This window comes from Sinocyclocheilus rhinocerous, unplaced genomic scaffold (assembly GCF_001515625.1).
Source record: "Sinocyclocheilus rhinocerous isolate Xijiao unplaced genomic scaffold, SAMN03320098_v1.1 scaffold80, whole genome shotgun sequence".
Taxonomy (NCBI): domain Eukaryota; kingdom Metazoa; phylum Chordata; class Actinopteri; order Cypriniformes; family Cyprinidae; genus Sinocyclocheilus; species Sinocyclocheilus rhinocerous.
The window spans coordinates 79,129-91,415 of NW_015640437.1; the positions used below are offsets into that span (position 1 = coordinate 79,129).

General features: G+C 41.9%; 1 protein-coding gene across 1 annotated transcript; it reads left to right on the forward strand.

The window, feature by feature from the left end:
- Window positions 1–298: 298 nt before the first annotated feature.
- LOC107752693 (uncharacterized) lies at window positions 299–4,354 on the forward strand. Its single transcript, XM_016568717.1, has 2 exons — window positions 299–1,388; window positions 2,422–4,354. The coding sequence occupies exons 1-2, from the start codon at window positions 349–351 to the stop codon at window positions 4,109–4,111; spliced, it is 2,730 nt and encodes a 909-aa protein (XP_016424203.1). The 5' UTR covers window positions 299–348; the 3' UTR covers window positions 4,112–4,354.
- The last annotated feature ends 7,933 nt before the right edge of the window (window positions 4,355–12,287 follow it).

Below are 12,287 nucleotides of genomic sequence, written 5' to 3' on the forward strand. Positions count from 1 at the left end.
AACTGACCTGCATTCGTGGAGGTACGTGAGGCCGAGATTCAGAAGCTTTTGGATGCAGGATATGTTGTTAAGGTCCCGTTAGAACTTCTACATTCAGATGAAGAATCGTGGTTTATCCCACATCATCTTGTCCACCACAACGGTAAGGACAGACTAGTTTTCAACTGTTCTTTCATCCATCAAGGTCTCTCCCTCAACCAGCAGCTCCTTCCTGGCGCTTCATTACTAGGAGTCCTAATTCGATTCCGACAGCACGCGGTCGCAATTAGCAGTGACATACGTGCTATGTTTCACCAGGTAAGACTCCTGCCGGAGTACAAACCTCTCCTGAGGTTCATCTGGCGAAACATGCGGAAAGGAGATCAGCCTGATGTCTACCAATGGCAAGTCTTACCATTTGGAACGACTTGCAGCCCATGCTGTGCGACCTTCACACTTCAGAAACACGTCAGGGACCACCAGCCATGTGATGGTGAAGTAAGGCAGTCGATAGAACAGTGCTTTTATGTTGACAACTGCCTACAGAGTCTTCCCACAGTGGATGAAGCTAGGCAGTTGGTCAACAAGATGAGATCTGTACTCGCCTCAGGGGGGTTTGAAATCCGGCAGTGGGCCAGCAACGTCCCCTCAGTTGTTGAGCACTTACCAGCTAACGCGAAATCAGAGAGCATAGAGCTATGGCTGCAAAAGAATCATTCCGACCCTCAGGAGCCAGCTCTAGGTCTGATCTGGCACTGCCTGGATGATCATCTGGGTTACAAGCACCGCCCGACAGCAGAGTGTCTTCCCACAATGAGGCACATCTACAAAGTCCTGGCATCCCAATATGACCCTTTAGGGTTTGTCAACCCCTTTACCACCAGGGCTAAAGTTCTAGTACAGAAACTCTGGGCTAAACCAAGAAGTTGGGATGACCCGAACCTTCCCATAGATCTTCTTGAGAGGTGGAGAGCTTGGGAACAGGAACTACCTAACCTTGCTAAGGTAGTGTTTCCCCGTTGTTACCTCCCATCACATTTCAGTGAGGACGCGGCAAGATTCAGCTTGCACATTTTCTGTGATGCGGCCGAGGTGGCCTATGGAGCAGTAGCGTACCTGCTTATCGAGCAACAAAGTGAACTCTACACCTCCTTTGTGATGGCAAGGTCAAGGGTAGCTCCCAAACGACAACTGACAATGCCCCGGTTGGAACTCTGTGCAGCCTTGGCTGGTGCCCAGCTTGCTAAGCTTCTAGTGCAAGAGTTGACCATTCCTATTGAGACGACCACACTCTGGACCGACTCGACTACCGTCTTGACCTGGATTCAGTCAGAGTCTTGCCGATATAAAGTCTTTGTCGGCACTAGAGTGGCTGAGATCCAGGAGTTAACTGACCTGCATTCGTGGAGGTACGTGATGCGGAAAGGAGATCAGCCTGATGTCTACCAATGGCAAGTCTTACCATTTGGAACGACTTGCAGCCCATGCTGTGCGACCTTCGCACTTCAGAAACACGTCAGGGACCACCAGCCATGTGATGGTGAAGTAAGGCAGTCGATAGAACAGTGCTTTTATGTTGACAACTGCCTACAGAGTCTTCCCACTGTGGATGAAGCTAGGCAGTTGGTCAACAAGATGAGATCTTTACTTGTCTCAGGGGGGTTTGAAATCCGGCAGTGGGCCAGCAACGTCCCCTCAGTTGTTGAGCACTTACCAGCTAATGCAAAATCAGAGAGCATAGAGCTATGGCTGCAAAAGAATCATTCCGACCCTCAGGAGCCAGCTCTAGGTCTGATCTGGCACTGCCTGGATGATCATCTGGGTTACAAGCACCGCCCGACAGCAGAGTGGCTCCCCACAATGAGGCACATCTACAAAGTCCTGGCATCCCAATATGACCCTTTAGGGCTTGTCACCCCCTTTACCACCAGGGCTAAAATTCTAGTCCAGAAACTCTGGGCTAAACCAAGAAGTTGGGATGACCCGAACCTTCCCATAGATCTTCTTGAGAGGTGGAGAGCTTGGGAACAGGAACTACCTAACCTTGCTAAGGTAGTGTTTCCCCGTTGTTACTTCCCATCACATTTCAGTGAGGAGCTTGCACATTTTCTGTGATGCGGCCGAGGTGGCCTATGGATCAGTAGCGTACCTGCTTATCGAGCAACAAAGTGAACTCCACACCTCCTTTGTGATGGCAAGGTCAAGGGTGGCTCCCAAACAACAACTGACAATGCCTCGGTTGGAACTCTGTGCAGCCTTGGCTGGTGCCCAGCTTGCTAAGCTTCTAGTGCAAGAGTTGACCATTCCTATTGAGACGACCACACTCTGGGCCGACTCGACTACTGTCTTGACCTGGATTCAGTTGGAGTCTTGCCGATATAAAGTCTTTGTCGGCACTAGAGTGGCTGAGATCCAGGAGTTAACTGACCTGCATTCGTGGAGGTACGTGAACTCAGCAAGTAACCCGGCAGATGATATCACCCGGGGAAAGACGCTTGTAGAGCTGGCGAGCCCCAGTAGGTGGAATCAGGGACCTAATTTCTTACGTGGACCACCAGATCAGTGGCCAGCTATACCTCCGATGGAGAATCGAGATGATTCGTCAGAAACCAGGAAGACTGTATTCTATGGACTAACTATAGATGAACAGAATCCGCAGATGCCCGACGCAGCTCAATTCACCTCCTGGAAGGCCTTGGTTAAGGCAACTTACCAGTCCCTTCATGGGGCGGCTGTTTTAGATGCAGGGACCTCTAAACCTGATTATCAGAGTGCTGAAGCATTAATCTTGAGCCAGTCCCAAGCCGAATCTTTCCCACTAGAATTCAAAGCTTTGAAAGCAGGTAAGCCAGTGCCCCCTTCTAGTCGTTTGAGCACACTAGCTCCAGAGTTTGATCCGGCATTAAGTTTGATTCGAGTTGGAGGACGACTTCGAAGATGGGAAGGCTCGATCCCAACCGAGAGTCACCCAGTAGTTTTAGACCCCCATCATGCTGTTACCAAGCTACTCATCCAAGACTTTGATGAATGCCTACTTCATCCAGGGCCGGACAGAGTTTTTGCTGAACTCCGTCGTTACTACTGGGTTCTGAGAGGTAGACGGGCGGTGAAGAAACACCAGAGGGGGTGCGTGCAATGCCAGAGGTGGAGGGCTAAGCCGACGGTGCCCGTTATGGCTGACCTACCCTTAGCTCGGCTTCGACTCTATCAACCACCATTCTTCTTGACAGGTGTCGACTGCTTTGGGCCATTCACTGTCAAAGTAGGCCGTCGCTCAGAGAAACGATGGGGTGTGATCTTTAAATGTTTGACCACCCGTTGCATACACCTCGATCTCCTCAACAGCCTGGATGCAGATGCTTTCCTACTTGCCCTGAGACGTTTCATAGCCCGACGGGGTACTCCATCGGAGATTATCTCTGACCAGGGAACTAATTTCCGAGGTGCCGGAACAGAGCTGAGAGAGGCATTTAAAGAAATGGAACCTCAACTGCAGGAACAGCTGGCAGACAAGCAAATTACTTTCAAGATGAATCCTCCTGCAGCACCGCATTTTGGCGGCACATGGGAACGTGAGATCAAATCTGTGAAGTCGGCCCTACAGGTCGTCACAGGAAACCAATCCTTGCCAGAAGATGTCCTGCACACGGTGCTAGTTGAGATAGAGGGTATCTTGAATAGCAAACCACTAGGCTACGTCTCGTCTGACGTAGCAGATGTAGACCCGGTCACCCCCAATTTCCTCCTCATGGGGCGGCGGGATGCTTCGCTACCCCAAGTAGTCTACACTCCAGAACCTCTGTCTAAGCGTCGATGGCGCCATGCTCAGACTGTAGTTGATCATTTCTGGGCGTACTTTACCCGACATTACCTGCCTAACCTTCAGCCTCGTCTTAAGTGGCAGCGTGAGACTCAGGATCTGACCGAGGATGCTGTAGTGATGGTGGTGGACCCACAACTGCCTCGGGCTCACTGGCCCATCGGTAGGATTGAGAGTCTGGTACCCAGCGAAGACGGCCATATTAGGTCAGCAAAGGTCAGAATAAAGGACCGCCTGTATCTTCGCCCTGTGGCTAAGCTAGTTCAACTCCCAGCACGCCCAGACGGTGAGGATACAGACGTTAAGGACTAAGGAATTCATATTTCTACATATTAGCTATGCTAATCTGGGGGCGGCTGTACTAAATTCCTTATTAATTTGTAAGGGTAGTCTCCTCAACGTGCGTGTGACATAGTTGTGTGTGTACAGAGCGCTGACGGCAGTCCGCCAGAGCGGTTTCAGTTTACTTTCAGTTTCATTTCTCTGCCGCTATTTCAAATGAGTGGTAAATGTGCGTGCATGAACGTAAGTTAATTTATCTTTCTTTACCTGTCATATTGCAGTAATGTTGCCACTGCCTGTCTGATTGTTGTCATCGGTGCATATTGTAGTTCAGTTTATACAGAATTTGGAGAAGTGATGCACGCATTATTTACATGCATATTTTAGCGCCATTTATCGTGTGGTATTTAATATTATTGTATAGAGAAGATGTATACTGAGGTATATGTTTGTTTACTGTATACAGACGGATTCTGATATTTTATTTGTTTATTTCAGACTAAACCACACTTGCCACCTCTGTTAATTTAAGAACTGTACAATGCTGGATGATTTAAAGTGACACATCCTGAAGATATAAACCACTGAACAACCATCTGTCTCCTGTCGCACTTCTTGCTGGAGTTCCGTAGTGGACTAGTATTCCACCTAACTACAGAGAACAGATTCCTTTACAATAGGTGTTTCCCCTGTCCAGGTGAGTAAGCGCTGTGTGGAGAGCTGTGATGCTCGGTATGCAAACTGATGTTGATCAAGGTCGGTAGGGATGGAAGCTTTAATATGAGAGAGGATGAGTCTCTCAGAACATTTAGTGGTGATGGGGGTTAGGGCAACTGGTCGGTAGTCATTAAGGCGATGCACTGTGCTTTTCTTTGGTACTGGGATAATTGTAGCTGATTTGAGGCAAGTCGGAACTATGGATTGCAGAAGCGAGAGATTAAAGATGGTGGTGAAAATACCCGCTAGCTGGTCCGCGCAGGCCTTAAGGATTCTTCCTGTGACTTCATCTGGACCAGCTGCTTTCCTCTCGTGATTCTGATAGTGTGGATCTGACTTGGTGCTGGTGTAGTACTATGGGGTTGTTTCCCTCTGGTAAAGCAGTGTGTAGACTTGTATCTCCGCTCCGGCGGTCAAAACGAGCAAAGAAGTTGTTTAAAGTGTCTGGCAGTGTGCTGTCTGTGGTGTTTGCGGCTGTGTGGTTGTACTTATAGCCAGTGAGAGATTTTATCCCCTGCCACATATATCTGGAGTTGTTACTGTTGAAGTATTTCTCTATGTGCTGCTTGTACCTGCATTTTGCCTCTCTGATGCCCTTCGTCAGGTTACTCTGAGCCTCTCTGTAGGCCTGAGGATCCCCAGATTTAAACCAAGCCGTTGCTCTAAGCAGGGTTTTTACCTTGCTGTTGAACCATGGTTTTTGGTTAGGAAATACTTTCACAGTCCTTGTCTCAGGCACATTCTCAGCACAAAAATTTATATATGAAAGAATGGCTGATGTGTGTCCCTCCAGGTCTGTCCCCTCAGCAAATATGTCCCAATCTGTATCCTCAAAGCAGTCCTGCAGGGCTGAGGTGGCTTCCATAGTCCATATTTTGACTGTCTTTGTGGATGGTCTTTGTGTACAGATGAGAGGTTTATATGCTGGTATCAGGGACAGAGACAGATGGTCTGAGAGTCCTAGATGTGGCAGATGTGTAATGTTGCAGTACACTTGATCTAGAGTGTTCTTTCCTCTTGTCTGGAAGTTAACATATTTATAGAATTTGGGCTGAACAGGCATGATTAAAGTCTCCCGCTGCTATAACAATGCTGTCTGGTTGGGCCGACAAATGTTGGCTAATGGAGTGATGCAGCTTCTCCATGGCTAACCTGGCGTTAGCATGTAGTGGTAAATAAACAGCTGTTATAACTATCGATATAAACTCTCTGGGCTAGTAGAAGGGTCTGCACTGTAGCATCCGGGTCGCAGTAATTGACTTTGACTGTGGAATAAATTCCCAGCTATTATTGTTTGAAATGTTGTGATTATTGTCCGCAAGCAGAAGTATTTCGGCTCTGCTGTACTGTGTACACGCATACACTAGTGTACATATAGAAACATACAAAATAAACACAAAACACACTAAATAACTGGACTGCTGCGACTGGTCGCGCTGCCATCTTGGTCCATGTAGATTATACGTAGATTATTATTCGGCTATTTTTCTATTTTGGAAGCGGCATTCAAATTCCACTTCGCTCAGAAATCTGAGGGGACACGTGCCCCCTCGGTTTGAATGGGCATGACGCCTCTGGTTATGACACTCATTCTCAAACTGACTGCGTATGCAGATGACATTACTGTAATTGTTAAAGAACAAAAAGACATTGATATTATTGATTACAGTATTTGTTTGTATGAGAGAGCATCATCTGCAAAACTCAACTGGGGTAAAACAGAAGCATTTTGGTGTAATGACAAAACACCAATGCCTTTAGCAGTTATCCCTGAAAACGTTAAGTGGGACAAAATTGGTTTTAAGTTTTTAGGAATTTTTATGCGTTCTGAAAACTATCAAAGAAAAAACTAGGAAGGTGTAAAGGACAAAATTTGTGCCAGGTTGTCTAAATGGAACTGGATTTTGACTCAATTATCATACAGGGGAAGAGTGCTGGTTATAAATAATCTTGCCGCCTCTATCCTATGGCATAAGGTAATTGCATTGGATCCACCAGAAGAATTTTTTGGAGCAATCCAAAAACTATTTGTAAATTTCTTCTGGTTTGGACAACATTGGCTACGAGAGTTTTGTATCTGCAGGTACATGAAGGAGGTCAAGCTCTTATGGATATTAGGTCCAAAGTGGCTGCTTTTAGACTGCATACTGCTCAAAGATTACTTCATCATCAATTACAGAACTGGATAAGATTAACTTGTGCCTTATTGAACCGAGTGGGATGGTTGAATTTGGATAGACATATCTTTTTAATTAATTTAAAGGAGATGGATCTTAGTGGACTCTCTTCTTTTTATGCCTCAGTATTCAATGCATGGCAGATTTTTATTGTTAAGAGAGAGGAATCTGAGACACCTAGTCAATGGTATTTAGAAGAAGCCTTAGTTTTTTAATTCTCACCTATCCAGTGTGATATTGGATTCACAAACTGTGCGCACAAGCTTAATGAAAGCAGGAATATATAAGATTTGACATCTTAGGTCAAATGACCAATGGATTACTGCAGAAAAACTGGCCATAAAGACTGGTATCCGTTCTATTCAAACTGTGCAAAAATTGTTAGCTGATATTCAAGAATCTTTTCCAGTTCTGCCAATAAAAGTTAGAATATCTGAGAATGTATTCCCCAAGATCAGTGTGGATTGAGGACTTTGGCAGGAGACTGAAGGAAGTTTGCTCTCTTTTAGAACACCTGAACTTTGTTTTTTTTAACACTATTTCTAAGAAAGCTCTTTATTGTGTTTGTGTAAATGTTCTCAATATAAAAGCGTTAAAAGAACTTCCAGATACTAAGTGGACTGTATATGTTGAGTCAAGTACCTCTCCAAAAGGTAGTTGGAGGTCCTTATATAAGAAAACAATTGAAAAAAGGAATGGAGACTTACAATGGCAGATTTCACATTGGATAATAGCAACAAATAGATACAAGGCATGTTTGAATCATTTGCAAAGGGAACAGTGTTCTTTTTGTGGGGTTTCTGAAACAGTTTTTCATATTTTTATTGGTTGTTCAAGGTTAAAAGAAATTCTTGGTGTGTTAAGAGAATTGAGTCATAATTTTGGTTTTCTATTTACAAATGGTCTTTTTATTTTTGGACCAAAATATATTGCCTCAAACAGGAAGAAAATAGTGTTAATTAATTTCTTGTTTGGTAAGACTAAAATGGCAATGTTGTAGCCATTTAAGAAAATGTATTTTTCTTTTATATGCATGTTTAAATATTATTTGTTTGATTTAATCTGTTAATTATGAAAGAAAATTTGTAATTTGTAAACGTCATAAAGGGCGTGGTTATTAATTGATTGGCAATGGTGGCCGGGATGTTTTTTCAAGGTGGTTGGTTGGCAACAACTGGACTGTGAATGGAAAGGAGATGGCAGAAGGAAGTGACGGATTTGATAGCGAAGCAGGAAGAATGGAAGTAGGTAGCGGGAAATTTGAAGACTGGAATTCGGTAGACATTAAAACTAATTGAAAGCGTAGATGGCATAAACATAAAAAATCATCTCAAACGGTGAGGGTACGGACAGTGATCAAGGAATTGGAGAAACTACAGTGGAAATCGGAGAATATGGCAATATGGAGAATACAAAGTAATAATGAAGCTAGTGCAGGAAGGATCATCATTTGGTAAGTGGAATCCAATTCAACTTACAGTATCACTAAATAAACTAATAGGAGAAATTAAAAGTGCAAGAATTTTACGAAATGGAGCATTACTAAGTGAATGTAAAGACAATACCCAACAAAATAAGGCCGCCAAACTAAATAAAATCGAGTGACAAAGAGTGGTCGTTACAAGGGTAGAGAATAAAAAATTTGTCAGAGGTGTTATCTCTGGGGTTCTTACAGCTGTAACAACTGAACAAATTAAAGAGAATGTAACTGGAGCCAAAGTGGTTGAAGTAAAACGTCTGAAAACAACAGTGATCAAGGAATTGGAGAAACTACAGTGGAAATCGGAGAATATGGCAATATGGAGAATACAAAGTAATAATGAAGCTAGTGCAGGAAGGATCATCATTTGGTAAGTGGAACCCAATTCAACTTACAGTATCACTAAATAAACTAATAGGAGAAATTAAAAGTGCAAGAATTTTACGAAATGGAGCATTACTAAGTGAATGTAAAGACAATACCCAACAAAATAAGGCCGCCAAACTAAATAAAATCGAGTGACAAAGAGTGGTCGTTACAAGGGTAGAGAATAAAAAATTTGTCAGAGGTGTTATCTCTGGGGTTCTTACAGCTGTAACAACTGAACAAATTAAAGAGAATGTAACTGGAGCCAAAGTGGTTGAAGTAAAACGTCTGAAAACAACAAGAAATGGGGAGAAATGTGATAGCTTAGCAGTGATGCTTAAAATAGATAGTGAAAAGTTACCGTCTAGAGTATACATTGGATATATAAGCTATGAAGTCAGGCCATACGTTCCTCCACCACTAAGATGTTTTAAGTGCCAAAAGTACGGACATGTTGCAGTCGTGTGTAGAGGCAAGCAAAAATGTGGAAGGTGTGCATGAGAACATGAATATGGGAAATGTGAAGAAGGAGCTAAGCTGAAATGCTGTAATTGCGGAGGTGAACATAGTTCAGCATACCGAGGATGTGAAGTCAGTAAGAAAGCAGCAGAAGTTCAGAGAGTGAAAACATCTAAAGGGATCTCATATGCAGAAGCAGTGAAAAGAGTACTGGTTCAGTCAGAAAGACCAAAAGAGAAGGAAACAGAAGGTATCACAAAGACTGCATGTGATGGTTGTGCCAAGATAAAGGAAGATACGTTGATAGTAGGCAAAAAAGATTTTATCCTATTTATTGTAGATGTAATCAACTGTACAGCACAAACTGATAAGAAAACGGAGAAAATCAAGATAATAGTGAGATCAGCAGAGAAATATCTTGGAATTAAAGGTCTGGGAAGGGAAACAGTAGAGAGTATGCTGGGAGGGGAAAATACTAGTTCTCAAATATGGGATGGAGATACTGCAGTACATTAAATATACTGCAGTGGAATACAAGAAGTTTAATTGCAAATGGTTAGGAGTTCAAACAATATGTATCAACTTTACAAAATAAACATGTCATATGCATCCAAGAAACATGGTTGAAACCAGAATGGGACTTTGTATTATATGGATATAAAGAAATAAGAAATGATAGGAAAGACAGAAGTGGTGGTGGTGTAGCTATCTTTTTGCAAAATGTAATTAATGTAATTAATATAGGGGGAGCGAACAAGAATCACTAACAGTAAAGATCTGGGTAGGGCAAGAGGATATCTCAATTATTCACTTTTATAATCCATGTGAAAGGCTTGATTATGATAAACTGAATACTATTGGAGGACAAATAAAGGGTAAAATAATTTGGTGTGGGGATTTTAATGCACATAGTACACTGTGGGGTAGTAGTTATACAGATCGAAATGGCATAAGTATAGAAGAGTTTATTGATGAAAAAAAAACTAGTGTGTATAAATGATGGAAGAGGAACTAGATATAACAGTTATCAAAACAAGGAAAGTGTAATAGACCTGACCTTAACAACAAGGAAGATTGCGGGCATCTCAAAATGGGATGTTTTAAATAAAACATTAATTGGTAGTTATCATTACCCCATAATGATTATAGTTGGAATAGAGGTAAATCAAGATGAATCAAGGAAAATAGCGAAATGGAATTTTAATAAAGCAGATTAGGATAAGTTTCAAATAATTAATAAAATTAAATATGAAGAACTTTTTAAAAGGTACATAGCTGAGGTGGACGAATTCAATGAAAATCTGGTGACAATAATTATACAGTCAGCAGAGGAAGCAATACCAAACAGTATTAGGGAATAAAGAGAAAAAGTGTTCCTTGTTGGAATGAAATTTGTAAGAAAGCGATTAAAAATAGAAATAAAGTATTTAGACAATTGAAGCTCAGATGATTTGAGAGACCGGGCAGGAGAATAGGAGTACAGTAGGTCAGACAGGTATGGAGGTACAAGACCATTTAATGCCTTATACGTTAGAAGTAATATCTTAAAGCGAATACGTGATGCCACAGGTAGCCAGTGAAGATCATGCAGTAGAGGCAATTAGTGATATGGAAAAAGCGGAGATGTTGGCGCAAGTGCTAGTAAAGATCCAAAGCTCTGAAAATTTATCAAATGCAGTCAAGCAAGAAAGAATTAATTAAATGGCGGAAAATCGCAATATAACAGAAAAAATAAATATGATAGCTTTCTTTAATTCAGACATAGTAAAAGGTAGATCATTATCATTCTCTATTTTAAATGCAACGAAAACTTTTCCGGGAAAAGATAATATCTGTTATACAATGTTAGCTCATATGGAGGATAGTATGCTTGATATAATTTTAAAACATTTTAATACAATATGGGAAACAGGAAAAATCCCTACAGTATGGAAGCAGTCTGTTATAGTACCAATATTAAAACCTGGAAAAGATTCGTCTAGTCCCTCAAGCTATAGACCAATAGCATTAACCTCTCAGTTAGGGAAAACAATGGAACGGATTGTAACAGATCGACTAACATTCATGTTAGAAAAGGAAAACTTGCGAAAGGGAAGAAATACTATGGATGCTATATTATGTCTTGAACCAGAAATGAGGAAAGCGCAAACAAATAAAGAGAGTGTAATAGCTGTGTTTTTTTTATATTGAAAAAGCATACGATATGCTATGGAAAGAGGGACTCCTTATTAAGTTAAATAAATTAGGTCTAGGGGGTAGGATGTATATGTCACGATTCTGCTGCTGTGTTGGAGCGCGGAGCGAGGAACGAGGAGTCGTGGAGTACTTCAACATGGAAACTTTAATTAACAAAAGGAAACCAGGAAAACACATGTAGCACTCGGAGAAGAGAAAAACTCCTTATATTCAGGTGTGCAGAATTATTAGGCAATTTTCTTTTACAGATGAAGTGAGCCAAAAAAGAGGTTTAACTCAGACTGAAAAGTCAAAAATTATTAAATCCCCATGAGAAATATTTAAAATTAATGCAATACAGAAATTGCAAAGTTAAGGCATGACCATTGGGAAAAGAAAAAAAATGCTCACTGGGACAGTGGGGTCAGAAAAAAAAACAGGTGGAGAAGAAAAGACACACGTTAACTGCAAAATAATTAAGAATTAATGTGAAGATTAATTTTTAGTCAATTCTGCAAGACAGACTTTTCAGGATAGGCGATGAGCTCCTAAAACTTACTGCCAGATTCTGGAAGATAAATTCTTCAAACTGTGGTACAAGAGGATGTTGTGCTGGTCCTTCAAGAGTCACTCAAAACTTATCTGTCCATAAAGCCTAGAAAAATTAGTCTTAATATACAGTATTTCACAATACTTCAGCATGCTATTCTAATTAAGTGAGGGTCATTTTTTAGGATTTTTTTAACCTAAGCAAAGTCTCTCAGAACCTGACACCTTGTAATTCCGGAGATTCCAGGAAAGTTGCAGTTCTGAAAAATGGTGGCGCTGGAGA